Source organism: Eurypyga helias, unplaced genomic scaffold (assembly GCF_000690775.1).
Source record: "Eurypyga helias isolate BGI_N326 unplaced genomic scaffold, ASM69077v1 scaffold3505, whole genome shotgun sequence".
Classification (NCBI taxonomy): domain Eukaryota; kingdom Metazoa; phylum Chordata; class Aves; order Eurypygiformes; family Eurypygidae; genus Eurypyga; species Eurypyga helias.
This window is the reverse complement of record NW_010253239.1, coordinates 95,541-114,314: the sequence shown is the minus strand read 5'-3', so window position 1 is coordinate 114,314 and position 18,774 is coordinate 95,541. Positions and strand designations below refer to the sequence as shown.

At 40.1% G+C, this 18,774-nt stretch overlaps 1 protein-coding gene across 1 annotated transcript in view; it reads right to left on the bottom strand.

The window, feature by feature from the left end:
* Positions 1–10,789: 10,789 nt before the first annotated feature.
* LOC104510363 (von Willebrand factor D and EGF domain-containing protein-like) overlaps positions 10,790–18,774 on the bottom strand; it is a gene marked incomplete at its 3' end in the record, with an annotated part of 95,753 nt that continues 87,768 nt past the window's right edge. Inside the window, exons 18-20 of the mRNA XM_010152591.1 lie at positions 16,272–16,367; positions 15,361–15,443; positions 10,790–10,885 (exon numbers count right to left, since the gene is read on the bottom strand). Of these exons, the coding sequence (XP_010150893.1) occupies positions 10,790–10,885; positions 15,361–15,443; positions 16,272–16,367 (275 nt within the window). The remainder of the gene's footprint in view (positions 10,886–15,360; positions 15,444–16,271; positions 16,368–18,774) is intronic.

Genomic DNA, 18,774 nt, shown 5'->3' with positions numbered 1-18,774 from the left:
GCCCTCTCACTGTTGATTTACAATAACAGTTCCCCTAAAACATACACAATATTAAGCAAAATATCCCTGCTACGCAAAGCCAAAAGGGACTGGAGGCCAAGTTAAGGACTGGGCATCCTTTGCTGGACTGTACATACTAGAAGCAACTGAGAGTAATCTCTTGTTCTAACAAACAGTCACAATATTAGCTAGAAAGATCTGCTGATTAGTTTACAGTGATTAAAAGAAGCCAGATGTTTCCTTCAGACTCTCACTTCTTCTGTGGATTAGCAGATAAAAAGTTTTCAAGGTGAGCCTCAGCCACCTTTTGATGCAAGTACCCCATTACACCTTTTTTTGCTAGAAGTAGATAATAAGTAGTGAAAAGCTTGTAATTTTGTTGAAATAAGACAGTCTTCATCACCTCCCTTATAAAGTCAAAACATAGGGAATATTATATCAGGCTCCTAAAAACTTGGCAGAAAGGGATCCTCTGCAATATTTCAGGAATACGCCTTGCTGCAGCCAAACATCCATGTCCTTTCTTGACAATGAGACTGCACAGCCTATTTCTGAATCAAAAATTACCTGTCATCACGTATCCTGAGCCGTGCTGCTGATGAGGAGACAGTGCGTCACGCTGCAGTGCTGATTAGAAGATGTAGTTTTCAAGACAACTTTTTTTTTTTTCTTTTTTTTTTTATGCCCTGTAGAAGCTGAGAAAATTGACCTGCTTCTGGATGCATTCTGCCTTTGGATGGAAGAGAGAAAATAGCCTCAAGCAGTAACATCTGTGTGGGCCAGCTAAGGTAATGCATCAGGCTGTAGCTCTGCTGACAAAGAACACAAAAATGTGGCCAAAAGAACACCTACTGGTAGATATATACTTGAACGTATCCTTTAAGTCACCATCCCTGTGCTGTCATATACGTGATACACAGGAACTGCTTTTATTTCTGGCTGGGGTTGGTTTTGGACTTCTCTGTGGGTCTAGTGCATGTTTTGACTTTCCTGCTCTATTGCTCTTTTGAGGTGCAGGAAGCTTGATCAGTTGCAGTTTTGGGTTTTGTATGTGTACGTGATATTTTAATGCTCGTTTTCTTCTTTCTGCTTAGTGGTTATCTTGATTTGGTGTGACATTCTCAAAAACAAAGCTGTAGCTGGGGAGATATGACACAGTGAGGGTGCAGAGCATGGGACAAATTTAAAAATAACACTGACTGGTCTTGTCAGGAAAATACAGATGACAAAACTCAAGCTGAGAACAAAAATAAAACCAGTAGATGCAAAAGCAGTGGGTTTTGTGTTAAATCTGGCACTTCCAGTTCTTTTCCGATATTCATAGGTAATATACATTATCTATTGATAAAACATAAAAACACTGGAGAAGCTCTGTGCCAGGAATGGGAAAATCATGAACCTGCACACTTAAAATGTAGGGGTGTTGCGGATCTTTTTCACGGGATGAGAACTGGAGGGTCAGGTCAGCAGTTTTACAAAATAGCACAGCTCAATTGATCGACTGGAAAGAAGGTTCCCCATCTCTCTGGCTGCATTTACACATCCCAACAGTACTGCTCCAACGAAACATGATCCTGGCTGCAGTAAGGAAATAATTGGTTCGATGCTTCTAGGCTCCAAATAAAGATTTGGTTTTGCTGAATGGTCTTTAATCCTTTGGAAAAATGAATCACAAAATGGGCGTGTTCTGGCCAAAAAGGGTGTTTCTGACAAAGGGCACTGTTTGGATTCTTCTGCCTTGAAACTAGCAGAAACTAGTCGAGGTAAAAAATGTCATTCTCCCCTTTATAGAGGGTATAACTGATGCGCAACAGATCATTAGCGAGATGGATGTAGCAATATATCTGCTGCTGTGAAGGTCCCAAATGCACATAGCTCTGAAAAACATGTTATGGATTCGGGACACTAGCAATTTCTAGTCCCCTTTTTTCTACTTCCAAGGGCAGCAAGGAATTAGTTTTGCCCATGCTGAGTTTTAGCATGTATGGTGTTCCAGAGCTTGATTTTTCTCTGAAATTCCTCATCTATGTTGATTTGGATTTGTAAATAAAGAAATAAATTTGTCTCTAATCTCTATCAGAGTAACCTCAGATGTGCGATCCACTGAATGTCAGTAATTATAGCGACAGATTAAATGTTAAGAATAATGGATATTTGTCATGTAATAAAATTGGTTTTGTGCATGGTTCTTCTAAAATTTGGATCCTTATCCATGTCAAGCTACCAATCATTTTGAGGCTTGCTCATCCCTATTTCTCGCTTCATGTATCTCTGACAGAGATGCAAAGCACTTCTTCAATAAATTACCTTTCTGAATAGTAAAAATAATCTGGTAGAAACCTCTGAGGGATGCAGTGCTAGAGAACAAATTACTACAAGACACAGAGGGAGCTGTAAATGTAATTGTGATGGGTGTGGTGACAGTTTGCATTTATAATATATTCGCTTTACCACGCGGCTCTAGCAATGCGAGTTAGTTTGCATGACCTGGCACACATTTCAGAAGAAAAAATGGTCTGAAAAATGGTAGGCCATATAGATAGCATTGTGATGCCAGTGCTTTGCCTAATTGCGTCTGGTCTTTGTTCTGATGCATACTCTGATAACACCTATGGGGTATTTTAGTTTTATTAAAGCAGGATATAAGTATGATTTAGGTATTAGTTCAGGGAAAAATTGGGAAAAATAATGGATATGGCATGGAAAAACCACTGAGATGCTAGACTAAACTCTGAGTGTTGGTGCATAAAGCACCCAACTCCTGTTGGCTCTGTCATGTCACCCTCATCAGTGACATTTTCTATCAGTTAAAGAGGATCCTGATCTCTCCATCTGTACCTCTAAAAGATTCTCTTGTATTATGTGGTGGGCATGACTCTTAAATCTCTGAGAGCTGTGGAAATCACTGAGGGATTGTCACTCAGTACAGAAAGGGGACTCTCCGCTCTCCTCGGGCTGAAGTGTCTCTCCCTCTGGGTTTCCCGATCTTCATTTTGCCTATTGCTTCTTGTCAGGTGAAACTCTTTCTAGACATAGAATTGTTTGATGTTTGGACAGATGCAAAATATCTCAGCATCTTTCAGAAAGAAAGTCACTATAAACAAAATAAGCATGTGCAGGTGTACATTTATGTATTTGAGGAATATTCTACTCAGAACCAACAGATTTTGAGATAATTAGCAAAACCTTTTTCTCATTTACTGATTGGTTTTAGTCTGTAACACTATTTATTTGAAAGAGACTATAGCTGTACTTTATTCTCATCTTTGCTGCGTTAGTATATAATTAACATGGGGAATTGTAAAGTATACTCTCAGCACAGTTTATATTCCCATCCTGTTAGGGTCTGGGTTTGGTAACATTTTCTCTTCATTGAAGAATGCTCTGTGTTTTATTAGGTCAGTGAACCATTGCAGCGTGTGTATAAATTGTTCTGTTGAGCTGCTTTCTTGTCATGCCTGAATAAGAAGTGAAAAAGGATTCTCATATACGTTGTTTTCCTCTGTTGATTGTTTTTGCAGCTTCTGCTCTTGCAGTATGACCTGCCATTTAGGCACGTTTTCATCGCTCTGAGTGGGCTAAGCCATCCTCTAAGCTTGATGCGGTTTGGTTTATTTTCGTCTGTACAAAGGAAAAGGGAAATTCAGGCAGAGTAACTGAAGGGAACTGCAGTGGCATGGGAAGATGTGGTCTCAAGCCAAGACGACCAGCTGCAGGCCACTGTGGTCTGGCTGATAACCCAGCTGAAGAGCGAGGACCTCAGGTGGGAGCCCAGTCAGGGGGTTTGGAAGGGGGCTGCTGTCTGCATTGGCACTGCACTAATCTGTTAGTCATCCTGTTATTATCTGTCTTAGAAAGTAAGCTAAGACTCACTTGGGAATTGATGCTGGAGAGGATTGTCTTGCCAGTACTTTTTTGGTGATAAACAGACAATGTTAAGAATTTCCCATCATCTGGTCTTTTCAGGTGGTAGATCCCATCTTCCTTTTTTAAGAAGAGATATTTTATAAATAGACCACCAGAAGTATTGTTTCTTAAACCAAGTAGTGAAAAAAAGCACTTATCCTCACAGAAGCCCACCACAAATAGAAATGCAGTAATTCAGGAATCCCTGCTCTTTAGTTTAAGTATGCGTTTACACAGCAGCAGATCTGACACATTTCTTTAGCGCCTGTAAGATACAAGTAATTGAAATAGCGGCTGAGAACCTAGCTTCTCTACCCTAGTAAAATTATGCGCTAGTCTGTGAATGTTTTGCTTATGGAATGAATAAAAATTTAATAAGGCTTTTGGGCTTATTTAGGATATATATTCAGTTCTTACCCTGATATATTCTTGTTCTCTCCCTGCAAAATAAATTTAGAGACAACTGCGTGTGCTCAAAGGCCCTATTAAAATAAACGCAGCAGCTACATGTATATGTACAAAATGTAGCTTTTAAGAAAGGCCAACTAATGATTTTGTCACAAATCCTTACAAAGTGAGAGCAAAGAGGAGCGCTGCTCTGCGAGCAGACCACAAACCAGGTTGTACCTTGAGTCACTGTCTCCTGTTTTGCTATCTCCCCTTTTCCAGAAAGTCAGAGCTCTCCATATTCCCACCAGGAAAGATGCATGAACCATACTGTGTTCAGCTGAATGGGGTTGGAGTGAAGAGTAGTAGCCCTGATCTTTTTTTCTTTGGCTTCTGTTGTATTTCCTGCCCAAGGAAGGAAGATGACATGTAATACAAACCTTTGCTGTCACATGGTCTGGAAAATCAAGTAAGAACTGAAGACCAGTGATTCCTTTTCCTGTGTCTCCAGACTGCATCAACCAGTCAACAAGCCAACCTGCCAATCATTCCACTTCTGTTGCAAAACTGCTGCGTTTAGAAGTAAGTTGCAAGTCTCTCTGCTATGAGCAGCTGTTTACTTATTTGCAAACACCCACTAACTGAGGATATTTGCCATCCAGAAATCTTAGACAAATAGTTGTTGTCTTTAAGTGCATCCTTGACATAGGAAAAGCAAGTCTAATGTAAATGATTACTCCATCCATTTGGATGAGATATGTAGATTGTTCCCTGCCCAGTTGTGTGGGAGGGTATGCTGGACCTCTGGTTTGCGAACTGGTTGATTTTAGATGGCTTGAGTCAAGCTGCCTACTCACTGAAGATACTCCAGAGAATATATCCTCCACTGTCAAGATGGTAACTCGGTGGAAGTCTAATTTGTTCAGCAGTAAAGCTTCCTGCTTATGCAGCTGGCAAGGCAGTAATGTACAGAAACATTACATGGGAAGGCTGGAATATGGGAAATCAGTGACTTTCACAATATGACATTGCTTAGCAAAAAGCTGCCTTTGAAACCTAGTGTTCACATTTCCAATTAGTTTGCCTCTAGCTCTCATGCAAGTAAAGTCCTCATGGTACCGAGAAGGAAAAAGAGAGGGGGAGGGAAGAGGAGCAAGCAGAGCTGGAAGAATGAGCGTGAGTTATATTGTGCACTGTGTATTGGCTATAAATCCTGCCTGCAGGAATTACTGAAATGGAGAAATAGTTATCTACTGACTTTGAGATCCAATCTGCAAAGTCCCAGTGTCAGCACGATGATTTATGTGATACAAAGTCGGCAGGACTCGGCCTGACGTGATAAAATAGATGCATGCAGAAACGTGGTCTCTCTTTTAAAGCGTAAGTAAACTCCAGCTAGCTGGCTGCCAGTCGGTGGGAGATGGTACACGCAGTAAGAGAGGAGATCTGGCTGCTGGGGAGCTCGGTGTGCTGGGGAAGGGAGGAGGAGGATGCTCAGCAGGGTTCTCTGGTGACCTTTGCTGGCTGATGAGCTCCAGAGGGAGCTGTGGCTTGCCTTTTTGCTCAGAGAAGGGATAAACCTGTGGTTCCACGAATCCCTCTTTCTCCCCTTCTCTTCACTCCAACCCTTCATAAGGAAACTCAGTTTTTATTAGCTTTCCTTTTCTAAGAGTTGCTTATAAAGCAGTCCTATGAAAATAAATGGAGTAAAATGAGACCCAGTCTATTTTCTTTATTATTTTCGTAAAGATGTAGTAGAAATCAGTGTGAATGCACCTTTAAAAGCCTCAGGAACAGGAGTGATATCCCAGCACTGTCACAGCAGCGCGTTTTCTCAAAAGGGAATGTAAAACCTCATTCCAACGGCTTTTCTTTAGTATTAACGCTGGGCATGTTTGTTTGATGCAAAGTTGATCCAGAAATATATTTTATTTTGAGGTACTGCCAGCATTTGCCTCTTTCCACTCAACAAGACTGATTATACTGAAAACAATGCATAGCAACTGAGGATACAAGGTTGTACAATTGCTGAGGCATAACCATACATTTCACTGTCAGCTCTGACACCCGCTGTCCTGGGTGTGGGTGTCTGGTTTGCATAATCACCAGGCTGTTGTTTATCAGTAAACATACCAGGCAAAGCCTTATATTTCAGCTGGCAACCAATCAGACCTGGTTGATTTACACATTGTGTTTTGAGATGACGTTTATCTATATACAAAAAAAATACAAACTTTCAAGCTGAATGCCTTTCTCCCAACGCTGAGGAGGCAGAGTAAGCTCAAATGGCAAAGGCGTGGTTCTGCCGCTCTGTCCTGAGCATTTTTGGCTGTCAAGCAGAGTATTAGAAATACCAAACTCTACAGGGATGGAAGTGAAAATCCTAAGGCATGTTGCTAAAATAAACCAATATCATATTTGAGTTCAGTTTAGAAATAACCACTTATTGGCTGTCATGGCTTTTAATTTTAATTATCTCTTTCTGTGCTGGCCCTGGCTGGGGTAGAGTTAATTTTTTTCACAGTAGCTGTTGTGGGGCTGTGGTTTGGATTTGTGCTGTAAACTGTGTTGACAACCCAGGGATGTTTTTGTTACTGCTGAGCAGTGCTGACACAGAGTCAAGGCCTTTTCTGCTCCTCAGCGAGGAGGCTGGGGTGCACAAGGAGTTGGGAGGGGACACAGCCAGGACAGATGACCCAAGGGATGTCCCAGACCATATGGTGTCATGGTCAGCATATAAAGCTTGGGGAAGAAGAAGGGGGGGAGGGGGCATTGGGAGTGATGGCATTTGTCTTCCCAAGTAACCATTACGGATGATGGAGCCCTGCTTTCCTGGGGATGGCTGAACACCTGCCTGCCCCTGGGAAGTGGTGAATGAATTCCTTGTTTTGCTTTGCTCGTGCGTGTGGCTTTTGCTTTGCCTATTAAACTGCCTTTATCTCAACCCATGAGCTTTCTCACTTTTATGCTTCTGACTCTCTCCCCCATCCCGCTAAGGGAGAGTGAACGAGCAGCTGTGTGCTGCTCACTTGTCGGCTGGGGTTAAACCACAATACATTCAATTGAGAATCTGAAACTGCCAAAAGCAAACAGAAGCTTTTGTTTCTTTGTCCATGCAGGTGAGAGATTAAGAAGGAAAGAGGAATGTCTGGAAACAGTGCCAAAATATCCAAAGAGTAAGTGACCAAAAAAACTGATTAGACTTATTTTTGTCTTTGTGTGTTAACACTCTTCCTACCTAAAAATAGCCTTCATAAATCTGGTATTATGACAAATACGCAATTTGTTTGCTCTGTTATTTCAATTATGGATATTAAGGTGCCTTTTTATGATATTTGTTAAGACGAAAGAAGTACATATGCACGTTAATTACTGGAGAAACGGACACCCACAAGTATTGTTATTTTGTTGACTCATCAGATGGACAAATGTCTGTCCCAGTTGACTGGCCACTACTTACATCTGAGTTGCAAGACACTTGGGTTCACACATTAGGAACAGCCCTAATGTGTAAATTATCTCCAGGATGGCATCCAAGTGCTTTTGGTTTTCCTGACTTCATGTAGCTCCATCGAAGGAGTTATTCAGAAGAGTATTATGGTACCATGAGACTGGAAACTGAGGCATCCTTACTGTAATCAGGGCTGTGTATGGCAGGGAATTTTCCCCATGCTCTGAGTCCATGTCAGAGCATATTAAAGCTGAAATCTAAGTGTTAACTGATGCAATTCATATCATTGTTAGTAGGTTTCAGAGATAAATGTGCAAAAACTGTACTGCTGTGTATAAACAATGACAAAATTGAAAAGGCTGCCAACTGTAAGCATGGACTGCAAGTTCAGAAAGGTAGTATTTTCGTTCGTATCATTCTTTCTGAAAAGACTATTTCTCAGCATTTATGGTTCATGGGAAATTTCCCAAACCCACAAATATTTTCCCAAACTAAAGCTCAAGAATATGAGGCTGCTCTGCATGTAATACATGGGTGGGAAAATTCTTCAGACTTGTCTTTCTTAAGTTTACTCACTCTGTCTTGATAGGTTTTATTGGGCAGGTAATAAATCCTCCCTAAACTCCAGAGATTAGAGTTTCAGTGTAAGTTCGTAGTAAAGCTGATCTGATGTCAGAGGTTTTTGAATCTGTACTAGAAGTGTAAAAGGACTTAAGAACACTGAAGACTCATATTCAGAGCGTGAAGAACAATTAAAAATATAAAACCCCTCACAAGGGATTGTTGTTCTCAGAATTGTCGCATCCTTCATTTTGCTTAAGCCAGCTGTACATTTCTCAGTGTGGGGTAATCTGGAAGCAACAAGTTTGACACCACTGAGCTATGATTCACCTCTGCAGTTCCTCTGAAAATATGGTATGTTGTCCTGGTGATTTGCAAATGGTAGCTGTTGCAGTAGTAAACTTCCAGTAAGCTTTCCAAAAGTAAAGTTTTGCTATTGTCATGTATGTACTTCTTTTCCTTACTCTTCATGTAAGGATATTACAACTCTATGCAAGCTGTAATATCCTGTGCAACACAGGGCACAGCTGGCTCATGTGAGGTCCTTAAAGGCAAAGAGAAAGGTGCTCAGATCCAGGGAAAATCCTCACTGCAAAGTAGAAATCTACTGGGTTTTTTTCTGATTCTTTCCTTGACATACCATTCCCAGGAAGGTTAACTGGACCACGGCACAGATTGTCTCCCAGTTGGGTTTCTAAGCACTCCAGCACTTGGCCCATGGGGATCTCTTACCTCTACAGAGTAAATGACCCAAGTGACCACAGGATTATGGAGATTAAATTGATAAATGTATAAATACATTTATATACTGCTAGTGACACTGCAAATCATAGAATCACAGCATGGTTTGGGTTGGAAGGGACCTTAAAGACCATCTAGTTCCAGCCCCCGTGCCATGGGGTTGGAATGAGACAAAATGAGCTACATGACATACCAGCTCTTTTTGGAACATAGAATGGATATTGTGGTACTTTTAACATATTTTATTTAAGAAAAAGGAGAAAGGAACTATTTCATATAATGATGATATGATATACAGCTCTAATAGCAACTGTTTGCTATGAAGAGCCTGTGAATAACCTATTTCTCTGTATGATTCTATGATACCTCCCCCATGTGCAGTTGATTGTAAAAAGAAAAAAGAAACATTACTCAAAATTTTTTGCCTAGTCAGGGGCTAGTAAGAGTAAGAAAATGGTAGTATTTGCCTGCTACTTCATCATATTTCTCTTCATTCATCACAGACACAGGTCCTTTCTTTAGGTTTTTATAACTCTAGGCTAAATAAAACAGGCTATATACTGGTCATTCAGGTAGAATGGAGACTGAGATAGGACAGAACAAAAATATCATCATATCAGAAAGTTGGGTTTTTTTTTTTTTTTCCAATATACCAAGATGGGCAACAAAACATCACCAGTTTTTTGAAAGTGGAAAGAAACATGCTGTAGGTCAGGAGCAGATGGAGCATTTAGGGGAGTGCTTTGCTAGACTGCAGTCGAGATCACCTCTTTTTCCTTTGATCTGTCTGGAGATGTGGTAGTATGTTTAAAGCTGGAAACAGCACTTTTCTAATGTTCTCTAACCTCAAAAACAAGATGCCAAACATAAGATTTTTTTTCCTCCTTTCTTCCCTCCAGCTTGTTCCTGCCAGAACAGACTATTCAATTGTGTACTTTGCAGCCAGGCAGAACTGTGCATCGTGATTCTCTCTGCTGAAGGAGGGGAGAGCTGTAGTACGGGGATTGAGAGGGCTTTTGTTGCTGGAAGGAATTTTTTACTAGCTTTTTTTCTCAGTGTGTGAGAGACATAAAGTGCTCTGGAAATGTACAGATTCTTTCTGCCAAGAATGGTTGTTTTCACAGCTCCCCTTTTGCCAATTTCAAACTGGTTAAGAAATAATAATAAAAAAAAAAGCTTTCACATACATATCCTAAACTCCCTGGGTGACAGATATTATTGAGCAATAGAGTCTGTAAAAGTGCCAAAATAACCTATTTCCCTTGAAGAAGAGAAGAATTGAATAGGAATATCAGTCCTAAGGTCAAGAGGGAGTTTTCAGTGACAAGAACAAAGGCAAGGTTGAACCGTTATGAACCAACTGTCTTAATTAAGATAGAAGGATGATGTTCTAATATTTTTAAGGATCTCAGCTGCTCTGCCTTTGGCTTTAATTTTTTCCCCAAAAATCATTAATGCAAAATAATTAATTCATCTCCAAATACGGGTGTTACTCACTCTGAATGCATGAAATATTTAGAGGGGATTCTAGCAAAACATTCTATTTCTAACATTGACTTGACTTAATGCTGTTCTAATTAACAGGTTGGTTTTAGACCCAACGTAGTGCTATGTGTGCTCTGAGAGAAATGTAGATGATCACGGCATAAATCCAGATGAAATATTCTATTGAATATGCACAAAAGGGAGAAAAACTGTTTATGAGTCAGACCATTGGAAAGCAAAGGGAATTTTGTAACTTACTTTTCTGACACCTTCTTCCAGCATAGCCCTCGGTACAAGAGCACACGTTGGTTCGAACACAGTGGCCACCGTTTTTACAAGGGGGAATGCAAACAGCTAGGGAAGAAAAGAAAAGGTTTTGTGCACCAAAATCGCCCAGGGCATCAACATTGCCTAAATACAGGCTCCTTATTTAGGTGCTTGTGTTGGGAGACTAGTCTGGAGAGGCTTTTTCTTTAGCTGGGGTAGAGAAGGTATTTCTCCAAAGGGCGATTTGCATGGATACCTAGCTGCAGATCCTGGTTCTCTTGTTTGTTGAAGGAACATGGGACATGACTACCAGCACCTGTGAGTCTCTTAGATACCTGCAGTTAAGTCATGGGAACGCTTCTGACAATCTCTTAGGTTTTGAACTCTCTAGTTTTGGCACTATTTCTTTCCCCTTTCTCAGTGAAACAGAAGGAAGGGCTTTGCTTTTCTTCAGCATCCATCTACCCTCTCCCCATATCCCACAAATGTGGACATTTATTTTCAAGTTTCAACTCTGGTAAAACATAAAACTTAAGGATAAAATTTCCAAATGTTGAAAATCACCTTCCACGCTGAATCTCAAGAGAAAGATCATCAAATTACAGAGCTTGTATCCTTTTCACTCTCTCCTTCACCCTCAACATCACAAAAACAAAGAGCTTCCAGCAAGCTCCATTTGCAATTACATTTTTGTGCGTGAATCATTCATTTGCAAAAATATGCATTGGGGTTGCATACATCCAGGAACTCCAGGGAAACAAAAGAGAGAGAGAGAGAAGTTCTTTTAATATTGAACTAGTTCAGGTTTGGTAATAAAAGTATATTTATATTCCCAGATTCAGGAGGGGTTATTGGAGATCAAAAAAGTGAAAAAAAAGTGGTATAAGCACAGGAGACTTCCAGCTATTTGAGCCCTAAACACAGGTTCATCTCTCATGTCTATTTTATCTGGGCTAATGAGTAGGTAAAATATTCACTAATTTGACTTCTGCATCACAAAGTGAGTAAGAAGCCCAAGGTACTGTTAGCCTCAGTTAGGGCTCTCCACTTTAGGACAGGGATTCAAAATCAGCTCTTGCTCTACGTCAGGCAGAATGATATCTGATTGGACCTTTGAGCAGAGAGAAGTCCTGTACAAGTCTCCAATCCACTACACTCGAGGATGGTCAAGTAGGTGGTGATGTGAGCGCTATTTGAAGAGAAATTATCATCTGGCTCTGAAACACACTTTAGTACATACTATAGAGTATGCAAAATGAACAAAATAGAGTCATGCTTTAACATTTAATTGAATAGTTGCTAATTAGTGATATCACTGCCTTCAGATAGTTTTAGATTGTTTAGTTATCATTAATGCCATCATAAATAAGTGCTTACTAATTCGCAATACCATTAAGAACAGTATAATGTGGATTAATGGCAGACTATAACATCAAAGGAGCACGCAGGGAGTTATGACAAGGAAAATCTCTGGATATACTTCATGTGGGGGCAGGTAATGATATAGCTGCTGTTTATATTTTAAACCTGGGTCCTTTATCAAGATGATAAATAGAACATTCTTACCTCTCTGGCACTGTGGCCCATAGAAACCGTGAGGGCACGTACACGTATTTGGCCGTACACAGACCCCTCCATTCAAACACACAGGATTGCAGACAGCTGTATGTGAATAGGAGATAACTCTATGAATCTCTTACAATTTTGAATTTTTTAGAGTAGCGACCCTTTTGCTGCTGCACATATCATTTGAATAAACACTTCTAGTAATTTTGTGATAAATTTCACACGGTCCTTGCTGGTCAGTTGTGCTGCAGCATTTATTCATTGTCGACACAGTGGGAGCGTTTCAGTGGTGTTTTAGCATAGCTTGGGGGATGAAATGAAATATAATTTAATAGTTTATTTCGGATGTCTTCCTTTGATTTGCACAGTTCATTTGCTTCCACTCTGGTATCCTCACCAAACACAATCCCAAGGTAGTAAAATGTAGTCACATCATATACAGCCTGGATAACCTGGAGATGAGATATTAACCATTTGCTCCTTTGTCTGAGCTCAGCAGAGCATCGTGGCGTTCCCGTGAAGTTGAATAGGTATGCACCGCAAAACTTCCATTTGTTCTGCCTCATTTAAATGCCAGTTCCCACAACATATTGGCTCATGCATCACCAGCAAAGCCACTGGCTGAGCTCCCTTTGCCTCTTTATTTATCTGTTACTACTGGAGATGATATGAGAGGCACTAGGAATTAAAAGCTGTCTTGCATATTTCTATGCGGCAAGTACCTGACTGTTGGAAAAAAAAGTATTAGAATTGCAAATTAGTTTAGTTGAGAAGTCACTGTGCGAGGAATAAGGAATCTGATAAAGTTTTCATTGTAAAGCAGAGCGACACTTTAAAACAGTCTTTTTCCTTCTATTCCCTTTGTCTTTCAGTATCTTGCAGAATGGTCCATTAAATAAATTAAATACATTTAAGTTCAAATAAATTAAGGGTCACTAAAATGTTTCAGATGAACCCTAGGAGAAATAAAATGACAATTTGTAAAGAAAAAAAAGTGAAATTGTAGTCAGATGAGAGGCTTTTCTCACTTAGCAGCAGTCAGTTATGAAGTCAAAATGGACTTCATTCGTTGCTAATGGCGAATTTGGATTAGTCGCCTCATTGTCCTAGTTAGTTCACAGGTGTCCACACTCTGTCAGCATTTATATTTCAGTGTATACGGTCTCAAAGGTATGCTTTTTTGTTTCTGTATCTGTGTTCATCCAGAGACTCCTATCATATCACCTGAGGGAGGAAACCCCAACATTATCCACAAAATCCTCTTTGTAGTGCACACAAAACCGTGCCGGAGAGGTGAGCCTGATAGTCCTTCACCGAAGGAATTATCAGACAAACAAACCCTGTTGCTGTTTTTCTGGGTTGGAAATTACTGCTGCTGTCGCTTATTGTCCTCTTGGAATATTCCTGTTTAAAGGCACCCCAAATTAAATTTATAGGAGTCAAGGAGGGTAATATCCAGTAGGAAAAAGAGGAGATAGTGAGAACCAGAATAGCTAGTGGCGATCCCCGTCATTTACTGTGGATCTTAGCTGGGTTAATTTATGTGTCCTCAATAGGTCTGTCATTTCAACACTTACAGGAAGAGCAATCTCTGGGAGATAGAGGTTAAAATGGCATCTCTCACCTTCCAGGAAAGGTAATGTAGGCTGAAGGTGTCAGTCATTTAATATTCACTATGGCAAAGGCAGACTGCCTCTGTAGCCTTGAGGTTTGGCACTGATTGAGGTACACCTTGTGCTTGCTCCTTTTAATATTTCACTATTTTGCATGCCTTGTCCCAGGTGAGTGCTGTAGTTACTGTGCCTTTGGAGGAAAAATATGTACTCCAGCTTTCAGTGCTTAAGCCCTAAGAAGGTCTGGGCTGTACCTATTCAAAACCAGGTTCAAATCTATGAGTCCTGACTAGAAATAGTACCTGGGTTCAATCCTTGCTTGTTGTGTACCGATGGGTAGAGGTGACTTTTCCCTGTGGATACCTTTGTAGGTACCCTGCAAGCATGAAAGGCAGGAGGAGCAGTGTGAATTCTGGCAGCAGCAGGATGTTTAACGTGAGGGGTGAATGGGTATGTTCTCCTTACAGACTGGCTTTTGTTCTGTCTCGTAGAGTCACAAGGCATCTTCTGGAATGGTGAAACTGATTCCAAGAACTGGCTACAAAAATCTGAGTAGCCAGTCTGTTTCTGATAGCTTACCCTTCTAGGTTCATCTTTCCGCCTCAGACTGTGCAGTGTTCGAAGTGTGTATGGAGTTGCTGACTTAGCACCAGGAGTCATATTTGCTTGCTTGTGTTCTTACCCTAACTTACACTGGCCTCCTTCCATCCCTGTCCCCATAAACTGTACTTTTACATTCAAATTTAACTTCATACCATTAAAAACCACCAAAAGCCAAACCATTGTTCTTTCTGCCATGCCACCATGCCTTGAGAGAAACGTGTAGGGTTAAAAGCAGTGAAAACTGGAAGTCTCACAGATCATGACCAGTGCAGATGGTTGCATTGCCCTTGTCTCTGCCCCTGAGAGTGTGGGGTAGGACTCATTGCTTGGGGTCCGTGAACAAGACCAACAAAGAGTGAGGTTATGTCCGTGGCAGCTGAGACTGTAAATCAACCTACATCCAAAGTCTCCAGTGAGAATTATTCTCCTTTGCAGAAGTTACCAAGCACCTAGAAAGGTTGTAACTTCTGAAATAGTGAATGGCTTTATTTTTGTTTTCGTACATGCTGAGAAGAAACTCCAGAATCACACAAGCTTAAAACAAGCTGCCAAAATGTTTTGTTTATGTTTTTTCTCTGTGTGATCCTGAGATTTAGATAAACATCTAAACTTATGAATACTTATCTAAACTCAAAGCCTTCCAAGGTTCTGCCTTTTACTAGGTCTTCTGTTCTTACATACGAATTCTTTAAGCAATTCCCACTCTGACCCTTGAACTGAGGAAATCACCTTGATTTCAGGCATCAAAAGAAATGAGACCAGTCATTCCTAACCACTTACCCGTTTCACAAGAAGGGCTGCTCCATCCATGTCTGCATTTGCACTGGTCTGGTGACACACAGACCCCACCATTGTGACAGTGTCTGTTACACACCACTGGAAAATATGCAAAGGATCAAAATCTCCTATTGATAACACTGATGTAGATCCTAAAGCTGCTCTACCAGAGAAAGTAACTACTGGGATTAGTCCAAGAGGTAAACCGAGGGATGAATCTATCCTTTTCCTTGTTTTTCTTTCCCTTTTCTACCCAGAAGTCTTGCGTTTTTTCATCAGAAGTCTTTCATCTAAAAATTTGCTTTTTAAGTATTCCAGATACCCTGGTTTAGAGATAAATTTATATTCTTGTCAAGGGCAACCTGATATTTAAATAAGCAGTGAGGACTGTAATAATGAAGCTGCACATGTTTCACCATTCAGCTAATATAGAAGGGTTTGAAGGCTGATTTTTTCCACAGATGTTCTATATATTGAATGTCTTCTACCACTTGTTGTACACAATAACATGGCTCCTAGTAAGTATGGTTGTCTGCATTCTCAAAATTAATATTACTACATTCGCTCACACAACCTTGAATTTCAGATATGTTACTATAAATAACATGCAGGTTTTTGCTTGTTGGTTTGTTTTGGGGTTGGGTTTTTCTTTTTTCTTAGAAGCACTTTTATGTAGAAAATGTTGAGATAGATGTGCATAACTTTGCATAATACAACTATGCTGCTGGTAAATATATGCTCTGAAGTAGTTTAGCTACTGTGTTACTTCAGCATATTGTACTTTGTTTTCCTTGCTTTATTAAATCGTCATTTTGAGGGAAAATATAAAAAATTATAAAAGCTTTTTTATCTTCTAATTTTCATAAAATTCAAACATGTAACAAGGAGAAAAACTTGAAAGAGTTCATACATACTTGTTTCACATCGAGGACCAACAAATCCATAAGCACAAGAACAAGTATTCTGAGATAGACAAGTTCCTCCATGCTCACATGGTGGATCACACTGCACTGTAAGAACAAAACGTGGAAAAAAAACCCAGTTTAAAAACTACATTCCATGTGGTTGCGAGCACAGCACTTGTTACTACTTTCCCCATACCGTTTTATTAATCCAACAAGTAATTTGGCTGCTGAGGAAAACACGGCAGAATAAAAGTAAGTATCACATTAGTAATACAGCACTGACTGATGAGTAGCTATATAATGTCTGTAAGGGAATGGCATAATCGTATTTAACTCCTGAGCATGCACATTTTTAAGTATGTATTTTTGAAGTGTAAGGATGGATCAAGTACAAATGTAGTTAATACTAAAGACCTTGCTCATCCCTCTGCACAAATTTGCCTTGTGGATGTTCAGTAAGCCTTAACAGGTGTCAGAAGTTACACTAAAGCAGAGATGAGGGGTTTCTTGTGTATAGAAAAGAGCTGTATGGGAATTTGTCAGCAAAATGAAAAACATTTAAGCAACAATTTAAATGTTTAATAAGTAGCGTGAGGACTGCAGACAAAGCAGCAAGTTAGATAATGTTTTCTTGACATATTGCAATATGCAGTGTCATTCTGTGGAATACAGAGGATGAGCAAGTGTATTGCATAAAGCTGGAAAAGTACTGCAGCTCCTGAAACAGCCTATTTACTGAAGAGACTTCTTTGTTTTTGAAATGTTGAGCATTATGAGCCTGATGGTTTTATTGTGCGGGCAGCCTGGAAGGTTTAGCCTCTTAAACTGAACATCTCAGGACATGAGCTGTCGTGAATACTTCTATTTGTAGCCCTCTAATAAGAGGAAGTTCTGCATGCCAAACTGGGGAGAGGAGGAGAGAAGGCCACTGAAGGGAGAAGATGACCAATGACATTTACTCTGTGCAGTGTGCAGGGGCAGAGCAAGGCGTGTGTGTCAGCTGGCTCTCACTTATGCTGTCAGGAAGAAAAGCCACCTCACATGGCAGAATGAAAAATACCTCTCCTTGTGCTCGGGAAGTGAATACAGAGAAAAATGTTGTACTTTGGCACACTTTACTGGCAGTGTTTTGTCTTGTATAATGGATATGGAGCTAAGCAAGGTTATTCCAAGGAAAATGCAAAATGAAGCTAAAGAGATCTGAAACAAAGCATCTTTCATTTTTAAGTATTGTTACAAGGGGAGAAACCCCCTAATGTACCACATTTTGGTCTTAAAGCTGCAAAATGGACTGTGTCATTGGAAAGCTAAATGAAGGACAAATAGTTCTGGCACCACACCATTTAAACAAAGCTCATACAGTGAAGACCTGCTCAAGCCTTCACCAAGCCTTCAGATAAAGCCGTCGCCTATGAATTTTACCATCCAAAAAATTATGAAAGCCACCACACATTTTCCAATTGCAGTTAAAAAGACAAGCTCCAAGAACATAGCTTTAATAAACAATTTTGACACAAATAACATTATTAAAGAAATATATTTGGTATTAGAACTGCTCTTGAGGTATTTCAATATTTACATTTCTTGTTATCATATAGTTTTAACTGGAAATTTTCATGATGCATGAAAATAACTTCAGGATTTGACATGCCTGAGAAGAGAAGAGTCACTAGATATAGTTTAGATCCATACTATACATGCAGAGAATGTCATTAAGCTAAATTTAGTTTTGATTTGATGGGCTATAAGGTTTAGACATTTGCAATTCAGCACGCATTTAGCTGAAATTTGAAGTGTACACCTGGGAGAAAAAAAAGAAGGATAAAATAATGCACATTGTCTGGACAACTAAATAGATTTGATTGAGACCCATTTAAGCAGCTAGTGTTAAACTTTCCCAAAGTTTTTGTAATTCGGCCACCGGTAGCGGCTGTTGGAACAGGTCAGGGGCTCAGGCATCTCTTGTCTCGTACTATTAGGGAGAACAGCAGGTAGCAGTCGCTGATGAAAGGGAAAGTGGAAAAAAAGGAAAGAAATTGAAGCCGTTTTCAAAGAAATGTGTTATTCCGTTAAAATTGCAGTACTATATTTATAAGCCACCACTTGTGTTGGGGGGTCTTACGCTTGCTCTTACTGAAGTCAACGACAGGCGTAGGGCTTTGAAAGGAGCGTGCTGACCCGTCTGCTGCGCACCCGTCCATCCGAAACATCTCCCTTCTTCTGGGCTTGGGTGAGGGCAGGACTTGCTTACAAAGGGGTTTCTTTGCAATTAGAAATTAACTGTGTGTAGAACTGGATAATATTCTGTGCTTGGAGACAGGGAAACACAAATCCTGGGAAAAATCTGCTGCTCTTTTTGAAGTACGTGAAATGTGATTGCCTTTCCTGTAGTACGATGGTTGCACAAAGCCTTCAGGTGCCTAAGTGCTATGCCAGGCACTGTGACATTCCAGCATATTATGCTTTATTTCAGCATGTTCTGTATGTAGCACTTAAAGCAAATGTGTCCATT